This window comes from Drosophila sulfurigaster, chromosome 3, assembly GCF_023558435.1.
Source record: "Drosophila sulfurigaster albostrigata strain 15112-1811.04 chromosome 3, ASM2355843v2, whole genome shotgun sequence".
Taxonomy (NCBI): domain Eukaryota; kingdom Metazoa; phylum Arthropoda; class Insecta; order Diptera; family Drosophilidae; genus Drosophila; species Drosophila sulfurigaster.
This window is the reverse complement of record NC_084883.1, coordinates 38,174,271-38,190,622: the sequence shown is the minus strand read 5'-3', so window position 1 is coordinate 38,190,622 and position 16,352 is coordinate 38,174,271. Positions and strand designations below refer to the sequence as shown.

The following is a 16,352-nucleotide window of genomic DNA, read 5'->3' as shown; positions in this document are numbered from 1 at the left end:
GACAGAGAGACAGAGAGAGAGAGAGAGAGAGGACGAGCATCGACAAATTAATTCATTTATATGCAGAAAATTCAACGTTTTGTTGTTGCGGACAATGTTACAATGTTATCAATTTTGGCCCAGCGGCGACTCCTGCCGTCTTTACAAAGGTGTGTGTGAAGAGTGTGGCTCAAAGATACTGCTTAAATTGAATTGGTTTAAGGCAGCAGCTGCCTCTTCTCCTGCCTCTGCGATGTTAATTGATTGCTGCCCCAAACTCAAGGATTGACTGCCAGTTGATTGTTAACATGAGCTGATTATAACACCTCACTCATCCCCCACACACAACATTTAATTTATTACTAAATTATATGCATTGAATTATTGCTTAAATGTTATCAAAGCTAGCAGAAGTTCAGCGAATGTAAATGACTTTCGAAAAATGAAATTCGTTTAAGTAATACTTTTGTTATCACCAATTCATATTCAATTATTCAATTCCATCATATTCAATTCGTGAGGAGCTGAAACCAGTGCATTAGAAATAAGTTAGTTTTAATCTAGCTGTTATATATAAATAATTCAAATAAATGCGTGATGTCTTGAAGAATAATCCTATACAAACATAGTACTTAAAGATTCTCTAAATTTAATGAGCTTGACTGAACGTAAATTGTATTTATAGAAGATTTACAATTAAATAAGAATTTACCTATAACGTAAAAAGGTAATATTAAATAGATTAAAAGCTTATTTAATAAAAAAGCGTTGGCATTAAAAAATATGGATGTATATTCGACTCCACATCTTTCCCGAAATTATAGTATGCTCCAATAATAAAATTTTACTCGAATAAATTTCTTATTTCTTCCTTTTTGACTTGGATTATATGTAACGAAAAAAAAAAACAGCATACGTAATATTTTTAGAAATTCAAAAATTTTAAAAATGATTGTTATGGTTTCAAAACTTACATTATTGTGATATATAAATTTATTTATAATTTATTATTGATTTTTAAGAATATTGTCATCATCCGACGGCAAGTCAATATCCGATTAACTCTGCCGACAAATATCAAAAATTCATTAATAAATCAAAACGTTTAACAAATTGGGAAGACTTCACCGTTAAATTTTACAGTGCCTGCTTTCCATATTAGGTGCTTTCCCAAACTACCTCAAGGTGTAAAGTCACATGCTACGCCCATTTCCGTAGAGTAAACCGTGACAAAAGTGAGCCAAAACAAACACTCACAACACTTGAAATTAAAAATCACCGTCTTGAGGGCGAGAGCATTTCCGCATTGGTGTAGGAAAAGACCGGAATAATGTTGAAGAAATGCCCAACACATAATTGCCATGCAATTTCAAGTGCATATTCAAATTACACACACACAATCTCGCTGCTGATATACTTAACTGTCCACAAAAAAAAAAAAGAATTGATATGGGATGGTAAAGGGAGCAAACGTTAATGAAATGTGACACGTATTTCCCCTTGCACTCCAACCGAAAACCAAAACTGACCCAACTGGAATGTGAAGATCTGGATGAGGCTGCGCTGCCTCCCTCTCAGCCTTATTCGTATGTCAATCGCAATCTCAAGCCCAATATTCAATAGCAATACCAATCCCAAGCCCGTGCCCGTCGTCAGTCCAGTGTCAGAATGGTAATAAATATGAGACTCATTAAGAAAACCATAAATAAATGCAGCGTCAGTGCATGACCAACAATTAAGTGTGAGGAGCAGCCGGAGACCCAAAGATCATAACCTAAACTCAAGTCGGGGGCAGACAATGTAAGATCGAGAGTCGAGTGCCGAGAGTCGACAGAGACCAAATCATGCTGCTTATCGATGCAACAGCGTCGCAAGCACACACACACACACACACACACACACACACACACACACACATGCACACATAACATGTGTAACATGAGCAAATACTACGTTGAGTCTAGTTGAGTCTACAAAAACTGTCGCCCGGCAGTCTGGCATGATCTTTCTGGTCTCTGGTCTCTGGTCTCTGGTCGGAGTCGAAGTCGAAGTCGAGATCGGGGTCGGGGTTGCGTCCATTCCATGCCACTTGAGGCAAAACGGGCGACAAATTTTGTCAGTGCCCCCAAAAATAGCATGACACTTGAATTTGGATTGCGTTTTCAGGACAGGTTTTATGGTTACGCATTCATTGTGCGTAATTTACTGTATGCAGATGTTGCTCGTGTTACGCACCCGGCTCAAAAAGGTCAAAGATAGCTGAGGAGCAGAGGACGGGATCTGAGGAAGCACGGGAATGCCGTTAGCCCGAAATTCTATTGAATTTCAACAGAAATTCAAAAGGGTCTCTCCGGCATCAACGTCATCGACGTCATCAACGGGCAAGTCCAAGTCGATGTTTGAGTCCACCTCCATCTCTGTGTTGCTGTCTATCTATGAGCATGTGAACTTTTGCACCTGTGCAACAGATACACAAATACATATGTACATAGTAGTCTATTATAAAAGTGCCCCCAGGCTTGTTATGGATAAAAAACAATCAGGCAGAGGCACTAGCGAAGAGCTCGACTACGCTGAATATATTTCATACGAAAGAGCAAAAAAATATATATGTATACATGATATGAGTGAACGAAGAGGAACCTCAGATTTGAGATTTTGCAGTCGCAACTGACGCCGCCGGCTTTCCCCAGATTTCACACTGCTCTTTCCACTGCTACTGCTCCTCCGCTTCCTTCGCTTTCGCCTTATCAAAACTTGCCAATCGATTGCACAATTTTTTCGCATTGTCGCGCTCTTTGGCCAAGCAACCGGAGGCTACATGGCCGCGCCCTCTGTGTGTCCGAGCTGCGCCCCCAGCGTGCATAATAAAATCATGTGAGGAACACGCTCTCATACTTAAACTCAACTCCCCCTTTGCTGGACGAGCAATATTTACTATGAAAATATTATTCGCGCATATGGACTTGAGGTCGTAATCCTTAATTGGTTTGCCTCTTATGCAATATACTATATGAGTATATACAAGTATCTAGAGTTTTCTCGGATTTGTGCTGCTACTCTAATTGGTATTACGACGAATTATTTTTATAATACAAAACAAGAAATACAGTTTTGTTTTAAAATGCATTAACAAGAATTATGCTCTTGCATTTACAAACACAAGATAGAAATGGAAAATCTGTAATATTCAAAATTTGCAACAAGTAAAAACATCAGTCGACTGTTATCGTCTGACAATGGTGCAAAGGCGTTAATATTATTATAATAAACTTAACTAATATACCGACAAAATACTGAAACTTAATAAAAACTTTTTTGGGTATAACAGCATAACACTACATACAATATATGTAACATAACATATATCATTTATAACCAAATCAAGAATAGTGTCTGGGGTTGGAGATGCTTCATTTCTTCCTTCATTTCTCCTTTTATATTAATTTCCTGTCGATACAAGGTTGCAATAGATTCTACATTATGAATAGCAGGTATATAACAACACAAATTTGCATATCAAATATACATAAATCAAATCTTCAGATACAATCAAAAGAATTGCGGACTTACAATTTAAATCAATCTTTAATAGTTATTAATCTTTTAAAAATGCGTTCTTTATAATACATTTAATTTTATTTATTTTCTTTAATTTTTTGAAAATAATAAAGAACGTTCTATCTATGATTAATTAAACAGATACTTCTCAAAAAAAAATAAATAAAAAGTTAAAATAAAATATTATTGACAAATTTTGTAAGTATCCCCATTATCAGTAATTTTTATTGTTTATCATATTTGCATAAGTCGAAAATCCTTAATTTTCAATCTTCGATTGGTTGCGGTACAAAAAGACATTCACACAAACCATTAATCATTGGTGCTTAGCGTAGCTTCATTTCATTGATAAACAGCAGCCCACAAAATCGAATGGCTCTCTAAATCATTTACCCTAATGCCATTCAAATTAGCCTAGCATTTATCAAATCAGTCCCATTCCAACCTAGAGAGAGTAGCTGCCATCTTTTAGGTATATGAATCATTCTGCCTAATGAATGTGTCTGTCACTCGCTGTCAACACGTTGCTTAGTTGGGATCCCTCCAATCTCTGCCCGACTCCCAAATATGAAATGGAGCTGTGGCGCACAAGGGGAACTCTCTGTCAGCTGGTTCATGGAGATCATATAGAAGAGGATGGGTGTATGCGTGCTATATTTAATACAGAGTGACATTAATGTCAGGCACAATTAGCCAAGGAAGAGCAACCAGCGCCAATGGATAAGCGGAAAATGCTACACGTCTGCAGGAAAAAAAACAACAAGAAGCAATCAAAAAACGATAAACGAGGCGCGCAGAACGCGCCACCAGAAATAATTTGACATGCCTCTGCATCCATCCTCCCGAGCAGAAGATATATGTGGATATATATTGGTAAGCGAGTACATTGCGTGATGAGATGATTTTGTTATTGCAGCTTTAGATTTTGATTCATTTTTTCAATGCTCTTTTCTGTCTTTGGCTTTTCTTTTTTGCGTCAGCTTCTTGTAGTCTTAAATTTTGTTTTTTTGGTACGTGTGTGAACCGCTGAACTATAAAATCTTTTGGCCGTGGCCTTTTGTCTGGCTTTGTAACAAACTGGTAAACAAACAATTACACAACAAAGCGGCTGCAAATGGGCCAGAGATACAGCTAGAGACACCTACCAAAATAATAGAGCAGACAATAGGCAATCCCCGAAACTCAAGCACGGTGGCATCTCATCTTCTACCCCTCACATTCGAATCCATACCTATCAATTGTTTGGCCTTTTAATCCCGGCCTGCGGCTTCCATCATCCATCTCTCCCGCAGACAACTCAATATACACTTTCCATTTACTTCAGCTACAATTACAGTTGCGATTGAATTTGCGAATTTTGCCGGCACTGCCGAAGCTGATACGCTTGGATTGATCTTTGCGGATCGGGGGAAACTCTGCCATGTGCTGCCCCTGTTGCTGCTGCTGCCGGTGGTGTTAATATATAAAAAACAGTGCCCACAGTTTCTTTTTGCTTTTTGCGCCGTTGACGCTTTTTTCACAGCCGGCGCGTGGTATAAAAGCCAAATCATATAAAAAGATACACTGCATGTTTATATTGAATTTAGCGCAAATGATACCAATGTGCCACAGTAGAGCAAATGCAACAGTTTTTGCATAGATAATTATGTGTAAATTACACGGCGGAAATAAGAGAAAGAAAATGCAAATTTTGTCATAAAATACATTATAATATTTTTACAAAATTTGTAAAGTATAGTTTTGCTTTATTTATAAGTTTTTATAAAAAAAAATAATTTCAAAACATTTAAAATTAACATACATATATTAGTTAATGGAAAAAGTAAAAATCAGGGTCAAAATATTGGAATAAACTAAGTTAATAATTTAAAGCTACATTAAAAAAAAAAATTAACAGTTAACTCAGTGTAAATATATAATATATATAAATATAATATAACATTTGCAATTGCAAATGTTCCCATAAAAGATATAATATTATTACTAATTGTATTTATAGCTTTGGCCATCGTTTTTTTTTATTAAAATACACATCCAACGTAAACAATTTATGCATTGATTAGTACATGAATGTTACTAAAAACATTATAAAAGCATTCCAAGACTATTCGAAAATCTAAAAAAAATATAATTTGGATATACGAATCGTCTTTACCTTAGCTATTTTCTTTTTTGGGTAAAAATGAAAAAATATAGCATATGAATGTTTAAACAATTTAATCAATGAAGACTTTGATAGGCAAGTTGACGATTAACTAGACAATTTGCCACCTGCAGCCACTGTGCGCTGATTCGCCTTCCCCACTATTAAGTAGCTAGCTAAAGAGGAGCAGGCAGCAAGCAGACTCCACCATATAAACGGCTGCTGGATGGCGCGGCGTCTGCGTCTGGGGCATAGATCAAAGCGTGCCGCCAATGCTGAGCGGCCTGCAAAACGGTTAAATCTTTTGAAATGTGCGCACTTTTTTGACACCCAATTTGTTTAGAAGTGCACGCCCCACCCAGTCCCCAATAGATCGACAAACGGATGAGATAGGGGCACAACAATTGTGGGGGAAGACCGAAGTAGTTCATAAAAACGGGACGTGGCAAAGGTGAGTGAGAGACTTCATTCGGTTAGTCAGTGGGCCACAATTTCTGCGAATTTCATTAATAAAAATGTCGAAAGTGTTTGACGTAAAGTGAGCAAGCACATACACAGACACACACGCACACCCCTTACCCTCAGACTTACACACACGCATACACCTGCATAGACAGGTAGCACTATCAAACGAATTGTTGATTTGGCGTTTTTGTTTTTAATAAAAATTCAAAAGATTTACAGCACACAAGTAATTCCACTTAAATTGTTGTAATGGAGCACTAAAGTAAGGTGTAAGAGGGAGGCACAAAAACAACACGTCATTTCATTCATAAAATGAGAAAAGAAAAAAAAACGTGGAAAATGAAAATGAAAATGGAATTGTTGCAAAGCAAATGCTTAATTAAGATTTTTCCAAATAAAAATGCAAGAAGGGGGCAAAAATCTATGGGATATACTCACTCGTCGTAATAAGTTTATTGATTTGGGAAATGCCACAGCCGGATGTTTACGTCTTGGTTGCTCGCTCGACGGATAGATGGATGGTTGGATGGTTGGATGGATGGATGGATGCCACAGGCAATCATAAGGAACGTGTGAAATGTGCAGGGATTATATAGGGTTCAAATGCCGTTACCACTTCTCCCCACACACACGCTCACATACAGATCCTGGTTGGCCAGCAAGTTGTTAAGTTGGTAAGTCAATCCACGCTTAGCAAGTTACGGAATTTCCATAGATATTTCCATTTTGCATTTGTCAAAGTCAAAACATACTGTGTGTCCGCGCATTAAGTTGGGAAAAGACACAGTCCACGTTTTGGCAGAAGGCTGGATTTATTTGTACAAAATGACTTCGCAAATGAGATTCGAATTCGTACTCAGCTCTGTTCTTTTATATTCTGTTCTGTTCTGTTCTGTTCTCTTCTGACCACCGAATGTGTCAATATTATCATGGGCCGGACCTATGCAAACACTTCTGTTCAGTTCTGGGCCTCACAGCATGCCATCTTGGCACACAGCTACCTGCTGTGGACGAGGTGTGCATAGTTCGGTTAATGTCCAACACCTTCGCACTTGAATCAGTCGCAACGTGACCTGTGGCCCCGACACGGGATTTTCACTTATGAATGAATGCGCACAGAGAGAATCTCGCAAGCTGCCACAAGTGCCACATGCACCGATAATCGATGTGATTAGGCCGTGTCGTAAACTGTAACCCCCAGTCGACCAATCAATAATTAAAACCCCAACGAGAGAAAAAGGGAAAAACTCGGTGACGTATTTAGACAGCCACTGACAGCCAAGCAGACTCAAGAGAATCAGGGAAATCGAGGTTTTTGCATCAAGTCGAGTCTCAAATACTCTAGAAATCCGAAACCGAAACGAAAAATTACAAAAGTAACTTGCCGTTTATATTTTGTCGATAAAGACTGTCTTCTATCTATCGATGATAATTCAGTCAGATAAGACAACGTATATAAACTTCAGTTCAGTTTTCACTAAATTTAAGTGGGAGAACAAATGTTACATGGTAAAATTAATTAACGCACTAAGAAATTGATATCACACATAAGAAAGTTATCAAACCATATGCCAGAAAGAGCATCGATACAGCTGGGTATTAAAAATAGCTGCATGACAACGCACAAAATTTGTTGACTGCCCCGAGGGCGATAGAGAAGGAAATGAGCTGCACTTAAATGCATGCGAGAAAACCACTTGATACCAACAAGTGGATAAGAAGCCACCACCACGACACAAACGATGCCCAAACGAACTATCAATGTCAGTGAATTGGCAAAAAATTTAAACTCAATTTGTATGCAGGCCAGAGTCCGGCCCGAGGAAACCCTTTACTTTGACACACCTCAACAACGGCTGCGGCCTCAAGTGGCATCCACACACATCGTCGCCGTTGTCTGCCGTCTGCCGTTGCATTAATGCGAGATGAACACCCAGTTGGCCAGCCAGACAAGATAAAGCCAGCAAGCAAGCCGTACTCCAGCTCCAGGGGCCTAAGCCGCTGAAGCATGCGTATATCATCAGTGCACAACAAATCTTAATGATCGTTAAGGCTGCGCGAGGCGTTGATGACGCGACCATAGCCCATGACCAGGCACTTTATGAATGCCCAACGATCGAACGAACGAGCGAACGAATAAGCGATCGAAAATGGTGCTCGGCTTTGGGGCCCCATTCATTGATTCATTCATTTCATGCATTTACCCCGAAATCAAGTGCTCGAAATGCTTTGTACAATGATCTTAGCCTGCATTGATCTTACACATCTCCCTCTCTTTTTTTCACTCGTTAAATATTATTCTTGTTTTTTTTTTATTTATTATTTATTATTATGTACCATCGTATATGCATATTATACCATCCTCTTAAAATTAAATACATTACAAAGCGCTTGGCAAATGAGTTTGGAAACATAATTAGAATTTGCAGCCAACATAGAGAATGCGCCACTCAATCAATCAATATAATACAATACAAAGTGCAGCATTATTGCATCAATTATACACATAAGTATAAAATATAATATATAACTTGTTAGGGGGAATAATAATTATTAGTAACATATTATTGCGTGTGTGTATGTGTGTGTAAACGCATTTTAACTAACACGGGAGTGAATACTTTTCGATACATGCAACTGAGTGTTAGCAATTCTTTCCGGTGCTATCCCATATTTGGAAGGTATTTTTCTTTTTTTTTTCTCTTTTAGTTTTTAAAGCCACAAATGCGTCTAAATTACGGAAAGGTGGCCTGCGTGCGGCAACACTTGTCTTTTTCGCAACAATTTCCTAGATTTCATTAAATTTGTAGATGCTTTTCTATATAGTTGGCTCGGTGTTCCAATGCTTAGTTTTTGAATTGAAACACTAGTATCAAAATGATGGCCAATAGTACAGCGAATAGGATGGCAGCCAGAATCAGCTTCTTCTTTCGCACTTTGTTCTAAGTGGGGGGCAAACAATTAAATTCAATTAAATATGAAATCAATTTTTGCATATTTTTAACTACTCACCCTATATGAGCTAGCCTTGCGCAAATTTTCTGTGCCTTGTGAAACGAAAATGCTTGTTTGCTCTACTTGCGACTCAATTGAATCCACAGTAACGCCCTGCTCATAGACCATAGCACCCAGATTCTTGTAGATCTCATTCACACCCACAATATTGTTCTCTAGCTCGCGTATGGCACGCTCCTGTTCCTCCAGTGCCTGCAGATCGGCGTCCTCCTGCATTTGCGTTTGGATTTGCTGCTGTTGCTGTAGCTGATTTGATTTGCGATTGAAAAAGTTGTCCTCGAAGAACGAACCATTGTCATTGTTCGCGCTGCCATTGGCGCTGCTCGAGCGCGTCGAACCTGGCGGATGGGCGATGCTGTAGTTCTGTGCACGCGCCTGGTGCAACGCACTTCTCTCAATGTCTGCTGTCTTGCGTTGCACGGCCTTTGGAATAAACCAAACAACAAAGATGACTAACATGCTTATCATCAAAAACAAACAAAAGCAAGATTAGCATACCTGAAAGGCGGTCAATGCCGCTGTGAAATCATCAACAAGGCGATCACGTTGCATTTTCAAATGTCGCTCCTTGCATTTGTCCACCTCCTTCAACTGATTGTTGGTATCCGTCACCAGCTGCTTGGTGTAGGTCATTAACTGATGACTTTGTGTGGCATGCATTATAATAGTATTAGCATGTACATTTAATAAATATAATGTGCTTTGCCTTTATGATGACAAAGTCAAAGCCCAGCTAATTGAAACTTACAGCTTCTTTTTCAATTCAGGCGAATCCTGTGGCGTATTCAGCTGATTAACCATACGCTGCATAGTGGACACTGCGGTAGAAAGGGATAGCATAGCGATTAGTCATAGGTTCAAATACAAACAACTAAACACGCCCCAAAAGAAAGCAACAAACAATACGTTTACTCACCATTTTGTTGTACTTTTTCAATGCTGGTCGCGATTATTTGTGCCAGTCGTTGAAAGTCAATCTCGTTTAGACCACCTCCCCCCACCCCCAACTCCACCGCCTCCCCCACCGAGGCCATTCTCCATATGCTGCAAATCCATGCTTTCGTATGCAGACACTTTGCTGGCGATATTTTCTTATTTGCAGAATCAAGTCTTTGTTGTTTACCTTGCTAGAAATGTTAAGAAAGTGATAACTGTGCGCAGTTAGAGATTGTGATACTTATATCATTATATGCGTTTCAACCAATTACACCTGTATGCAACCTCGTATGTGTCTCGAGTTATTTTCCTTTTTTATTGTTCTTTGTGTCATTGCTGCAGCATTGTTTGTGTTTCGTATTCTTTTTTTATTTCTGTTCAAACCACCCACCTTATTTGTCCGTTGATTCCAATAGACGAACAATGTTACAATAACAATATTTGTCTAGCCTACATCAATTAAACACAAAAATTTTTGCACACAAAACAACTTTTTTAATAGGCGAAAAACAAAGCGTGCCCGTATCTTGGATTCCTAAATATATCATTAGTATTATATCACCAATCATTTGGTATTTTCTGGCAGTGAATAAATTGATATACCAAAAATAAACAAACTAAATCGATAGAGTTATCGGTTAGAGTGACCATAAACTCAATTTAAAAGTATCGATATTCATCTTTACAAACTGAAAATTTGAAATGGATTTTGTTCACCCAATTAAAAATTCTTAAAATGAAATACATCTCTAGTAGTTTGGATAATTCGAGTTTTTTTTTGACGATAATGAGAATGCACTACCCAACAAATTTCATATTACACAAATTATTCACTTGGTTATTATATATTATATTATATATTATTATATATATAAATATACATATATAAAGACACATTTCAAATTAGGTAGCATGTCACAACGCTTAATTTCTGAATTGAAACAGTGCTATCAAAATGACGACCAATAGTAGAGCGAACAGGATTGCAGCAATAATCAGCTTCTTCTTCCAATCAGTTCTCTAAATGAGGGATATTTATTTGCATATAAATTAAATCAATTTTTGCCTGCAACACTCACACTCGTTTACACTTACACTTTGTATACTAACATCACGAGAAGGAGAAGAACTTTCATAGTTTTCATAAAGCTGTAAATCATTGATCCCAGTACAGTCCATCCTCATCTGCCCATCCATCAATGATTTTCTCATAAACTCCAGCACCTCTTCTAACTTTCCATCATTAATTTTTTTGCGACTGTGTATTTCCCGCCGCTTATGGTTATCTAATGCGTGATTGTCATTATTAGCGGTGTCTTTTACACTGCGCGAAATTTTGACACTTATAATTTCACTATCCATCTTGTGAATTACTCAATCCCGTTCGCTAATAAAATATAGTATTTGAAATTACTCAGTTAGTTGGCGAGTTTAAAATATGTTTAAAATATATATAATTAATTACTTATTAAGCTAATTTCAAGAAAATTGACAATGCAATGCTGGCAATGCAGTTCGAGAAGTTATCGCCACAGAACTAATATTATTTTCAGACTGACTCGGCTTATTGAAAGTTAATTTAACTATTACTGTGCAGGTCTATAAGTTTTACGTATGTACATATGTACATGATTTACATACTCCTCAAACGCATTTATTTACTTAAACCGCAGCTTCTTATCCGTAAGCAATATAGAAATAAATATATGACGCTGTTATTTCCTCTTCTTTTAGAAATTAAATTTCAATACTCTGCTTCTCTTAAAATGCAGTACTACCATTACAACTTTTTCATTTCCATTTGCAGAAATTTTAAATAGTTTGAGGGCTCCACTTGCCGAGCCCCAAAACAAACGGGGCGTTGCGAATAAACATCCATAACATCCATATTCTCTAAAAGTCGAGATAAGTTACCTCGGTTCTTCTGCATTTCTATTTGGGTTTGGTGCTGCTGATGCTGACTTAATTTACGATTGTCATTGTTAGGACTATCTTCGGCACTGCACGAGTCTATGGGGTCCACAATTTTATTGTTCATTTCGTGATTCCGAACCTTCTTTACTTTCTCGAAGACGGGCTAAAATGATAAAAGTAAGCAGAAACGACATGCATTTTTATTTTAGTACTTACAATTACAATAGTATTAAGCTAATTTAAACTAAATGGGCTCGTGAAAAGACGCGGAGTGGAGAAATGATCGACACAGAATGAAACTTGTATTCACTAAGGTCGTATTTATATTAAATTATAATAAAAAAAAAAAAACTAAAAAAAAACTAGGTTTATTCACATACTTGTCACACAAATGTAATATTTCTTTATTTATTTCTATATTGTATAGCCTGCTTTACCTGCAGTTTCACCGCACCCACATATAATATTAAAATAAGAAATATGACAGTGGTATTTTCGCAACTTCCGGAAAAGGTTATTCATTATTTTTTTAATACTATGATTTCTTATTGCATTAAGATCTATAATTACAACAGTGTTTTTAATTATACGAACCCGTTTTTTTAAATATCTTTTATCGATAACTAATTTTTCTATATATAATCTTTATATCAATAAATCGATAGCTAAAATGTATAGTAAATAACATGATTGGTCTCAACGATTGAAACAAACATACACAGAATATCGATATTTGTATTTTGAAAGAATGGTTGAAAGTTTCAACTTGAAACCCTCAAGCAACACCAATGACCGCGCGAAAATTAAATTTAAATGAACTCGTTGAAATTGTATTGAAATTGCTTTCGATAATACAATTGCATCAGTATTTAAATTCGTTTTAAAATTAATATAAATAATTGTTTAATTGTTTATTTATTTATTTAACACCTTCATCTAAAGCAATATATGAATTGAGAAACCCGTTTTAAATATATTCAATACAATTTTGGTTAAGTTTAATGATCTGTCTTAAATGTTTTTGGTATGGGATGGGATAAATTTATATACACAGATATATATAGGTAAATGAATACGATACTTATCTAAGCAATAACATAATACATATCATTAAATATTGCTTAAAACAGGAATTCAAATTACCTTCTACTCAGTCGTAGAACTTTCAACAGTACATTATAAATTCTGAGTCAGCTCGTCAAAATGACAATCTAATAAGTGGCAATTAGTAATTTTACAATAATAACAATACTGCAACGTAATACAGAATTTTGAATACATTACAATAAACAAAACAAACAAAAACCGTTATTATTTGTATTAAAAATCATTTATTTAATAGACGGCTACTTTTAAGAATCTTATACCTTAATAAAGTAAAAATTAAAATATATTCCTGAAAACTCACTAATTACATTTTATTTATGTTCACATGCAAATTTGCGCACGAATTTTGAAAGGGCTTGATCTGGGAAAGATCTATAAAATGTGGTTAAATAAAAAATGGTTTGTCTTTGGATCATGTGCAGGTGCAGTGGTCGATTTAGAATAGCGGTTTGTCCCATTTTTATTAAAATATGTATATTCCGATTGAATAATTTAAGCTCACGAGATACAAGCTGCACAAGTCTCGCCTTCGGGTTATCTAATGAGACCGGTATTCAAATAAAGAGCGAGTTTTTAACGTTGACCGTTCGTCTTCTTCAATAAAAACTAATATCGTTTTGAATCTTCTGAAACATATATAAATAAGCAAGTATTCCCTTTCAAGCCGCTTAATCAGTTCTCGAGCGTCGCAAAGTCGACTTCAATACGGTTACGACGTTTTGATATACTGCAGTCCGATACTGACTCTGAGATACCGTCCACAAAAAAGTCGAAAGTTACGAGAATTCATCAAAAAATTCGTTTGTCGCGACAATGCGTGCTTTCTGGTTAATGCTCTCCATCCAAGTTGCTTTGTGCTATTGCCATTACACTTATGAGCCAGGTGCGTGACTTCTTAACAGTGTGACATATTTATTAACAAGTGAGCTGCAGTCGATTCGTGTTCAACGCTAAGATACCCGATATCCGTCACTAGAGAGGAAAAGAAAATAATGTTACAACTGAATAACAACAGCTAATATATATATACATATAAAGTCACACAAAAAACACCTATTAAATTATTTTCGAAAGCGTAGCAATATTAATAAATTTTTACATAATGAACATTTAATCTGAAATCAAAGAACCGAACGGTAAAATATTGCATGACATAACTGCCCAGCAATAAGACAGTTTACAAAAAAACAACATGTGGGTCAAGTTTGAGGTCAAAGTTCGTATGGAAACACGGGCAAAGTTGTTTTAAAAACCTGCTAGTATATGCATATAGTACTTTATGGATTTTATTTCTACAACTCGTTGTTTATATACGCTTGAATAAATTACTATACCCTTGTAATTCTATTAGCTACCAGGTATAAAAATAACAAATAGTAAAAGTGTGAACAATCGAAAGCAGAATACACAAACACACAAAACGACTGACGTCTAACCTAGTGATAATCTAATTCTGATATGTTAACTGTTTGTGAATTTCAATAAAAGAAATTAGTACTTTCGCTCTTCCCTTTTCTCCTGCAGACCCCACTTGGAACATTCGATCAACCAACGAACTAAAGGATAAGAACTTTTGGTATCATGATGCTCAGCGCACAGTCTTTGATAAGCTGGCACAGCAGCCAAATCTGTATCTGGCCAAGAATGTAATCTTCTTCTTAGGCGATGGAATGTCGGTGCCAACAGTTACAGCTGGACGCATTTACGATGGGCAGTTGAAGGGCCAAATTGGGGAACGCAATCGTCTGGAGTTTGAGAAGTTCGAATACGTGGGTTTGTCGAAAGTAATTATACCAACAACTGCCAGAGTGAAATTGTCAAAATAGAAATGTAATTAGTATTCTCTGTAGACGTACTGCGTCAACAAACAGGTTGCCGACTCGGCCTGCACTGCCTCGGCCTATTTGTCGGGTATTAAGGCCAATTACCTGACAATCGGTGTCTCCGCCGATGTTCAATTAAACGATTGTGCTAGTGCTCAACAGCCGGAGCATCGGCTCTCCTCCATTGCAGCCTGGGCACAACGGGCACATAAATCCGCTGGCCTGGTGACCACAACACGTGTTACCCACGCGAGTCCAGCTGGCGTCTATGCACATACCTCTAATCGGGATTTTGAGAGTGATAAGGATGTGCATGACCTGGGTCAAAATCCAAGCGATTGCCCTGATATAGCGCAGCAACTGCTCGAAGGTGTGGGCAAGAACTTAAAGGTCGTCTTGGGTGGCGGTACTAAAAAGTTTCTGCCCAACACCATGACTGACATTTATGGAAATGTTGGCGATCGTCTTGATGGACGCAATCTTATCGAGGAGTGGCAGCAGAGCAAACATCAGGGCAATACACGTGTCGTCTTCAATCGTACCGAACTGCTAAATACAGATCTGCGGCACACTGACCATCTGCTGGGTTTATTCAATGCCTCGCACATGGCTTATCATTTGGACGACAGCATTGATACTCCCACACTCGCGGAGATGACTGAAGCAGCCATAGAAGTTTTGTCCTCAAACCCCTTGGGTTATTTCCTGTTCGTTGAAGGCGGTCGCATTGATCATGCTCATCACGAGACCAAAGCGAAGAAGGCATTGGACGAAACGGTTCAATTTTCAAATGCTGTTAAACGGGCACGCAGATTAACGGATCCTTGGGATACTTTGATTGTAGTCAGCGCTGATCACGGACATACCATGACCATAAACGGTTATCCGGACATTGATAATAGCATCATCGGTCTAAGCTCGGAGCTGAGCGATATTGACAATTTACCCTACGCCACCTTATCATATGCCAATGGACCGGACTACCAAAGGTTCTATACTGCGGCTGTAAACGGTTCTGTTGAGCGTGTTGACCTCAGAAATCTCAACATTGGCGACAAGGATGAGAGATATCCGCATGGGGTCCCCATGTCCGAGGAGACTCACGGTGGAGGCGATGTAGCCGTATATGCCAATGGTATTCGTAAAAATTAATGGATATTCTCTAAACAAGTGACTATATTTTTAATTTTGCAGGTCCTTGGGCACACTTGTTTAGCGGCGTCTATGAGCAAAATACTTTACCACATCTAATGGCCTATGCTTCCTGCATTGGACCAGGAATCAAAGCGTGTGATCTCCGGCCTAATCCTTATAATACCTATAGGCCTTAAGGTATCAATTGTTATTAAAAAAATATATATATAATGGAAATGTTATAAATAAAACAAAAAAACATCCTGAACTAAATT

At 37.4% G+C, this 16,352-nt stretch overlaps 3 protein-coding genes and 2 long non-coding RNA genes across 5 annotated transcripts; 1 reads left to right on the top strand and 4 right to left on the bottom strand.

The window, feature by feature from the left end:
* Positions 1–8,442: 8,442 nt before the first annotated feature.
* On the bottom strand, positions 8,443–10,633 carry LOC133842569 (syntaxin-7). Its single transcript, XM_062275723.1, is given in 7 exon segments — positions 8,443–9,090; positions 9,161–9,586; positions 9,662–9,806; positions 9,912–9,981; positions 10,080–10,179; positions 10,181–10,314; positions 10,491–10,633. Coding segments are annotated over 6 exon segments (876 nt in total). The 5' UTR covers positions 10,220–10,314; positions 10,491–10,633; the 3' UTR covers positions 8,443–8,994.
* A 371-nt stretch (positions 10,634–11,004) lies between these two features.
* On the bottom strand, positions 11,005–11,506 carry LOC133844794 (uncharacterized). The gene is made up of 2 exons (XM_062279056.1): positions 11,195–11,506; positions 11,005–11,119 (listed from the first exon to the last, which is right to left on the bottom strand). Exons 1-2 carry the CDS (start codon positions 11,459–11,461, stop codon positions 11,024–11,026), a joined length of 363 nt encoding a protein of 120 aa, XP_062135040.1. The 5' UTR covers positions 11,462–11,506; the 3' UTR covers positions 11,005–11,023.
* Positions 11,507–11,920: 414 nt separating this feature from the next.
* LOC133844792 (uncharacterized) lies at positions 11,921–12,398 on the bottom strand. Its single transcript, XR_009894633.1, has 3 exons — positions 12,230–12,398; positions 12,071–12,176; positions 11,921–11,992 (listed from the first exon to the last, which is right to left on the bottom strand). It is a non-coding gene; the product is annotated as an uncharacterized LOC133844792 (long non-coding RNA).
* A 1,385-nt stretch (positions 12,399–13,783) lies between these two features.
* Positions 13,784–16,343, top strand: LOC133841345 (alkaline phosphatase). The gene is made up of 4 exons (XM_062273756.1): positions 13,784–14,003; positions 14,645–14,904; positions 14,971–16,078; positions 16,138–16,343. Exons 1-4 carry the CDS (start codon positions 13,934–13,936, stop codon positions 16,272–16,274), a joined length of 1,575 nt encoding a protein of 524 aa, XP_062129740.1. The 5' UTR covers positions 13,784–13,933; the 3' UTR covers positions 16,275–16,343.
* On the bottom strand, positions 13,904–14,218 carry LOC133841357 (uncharacterized). The gene is made up of 2 exons (XR_009894292.1): positions 14,174–14,218; positions 13,904–14,092 (listed from the first exon to the last, which is right to left on the bottom strand). It is a non-coding gene; the product is annotated as an uncharacterized LOC133841357 (long non-coding RNA).
* Positions 16,344–16,352: the final 9 nt, after the last annotated feature.

What these genes read in the sequence shown, in the direction of transcription:
- LOC133844794 (XM_062279056.1), bottom strand. Translation starts at nt 11,461, where the DNA reads ATGGATAGTGAAATTATAAGTGTCAAAATTTCGCGCAGTGTAAAAGAC. An exon ending in GTGATGTTAGTATACAAAGT is followed by an intron (nt 11,120 to 11,194) that starts GTAAGTGTAAAC and finishes TCCCTCATTTAG; the next exon opens with AGAACTGATTGGAAGAAGAA.
- LOC133841345 (XM_062273756.1), top strand. Translation starts at nt 13,934, where the DNA reads ATGCGTGCTTTCTGGTTAATGCTCTCCATCCAAGTTGCTTTGTGCTAT. An exon ending in AATACGTGGGTTTGTCGAAA is followed by an intron (nt 14,905 to 14,970) that starts GTAATTATACCA and finishes TATTCTCTGTAG; the next exon opens with ACGTACTGCGTCAACAAACA. An exon ending in TGTAGCCGTATATGCCAATG is followed by an intron (nt 16,079 to 16,137) that starts GTATTCGTAAAA and finishes TTAATTTTGCAG; the next exon opens with GTCCTTGGGCACACTTGTTT.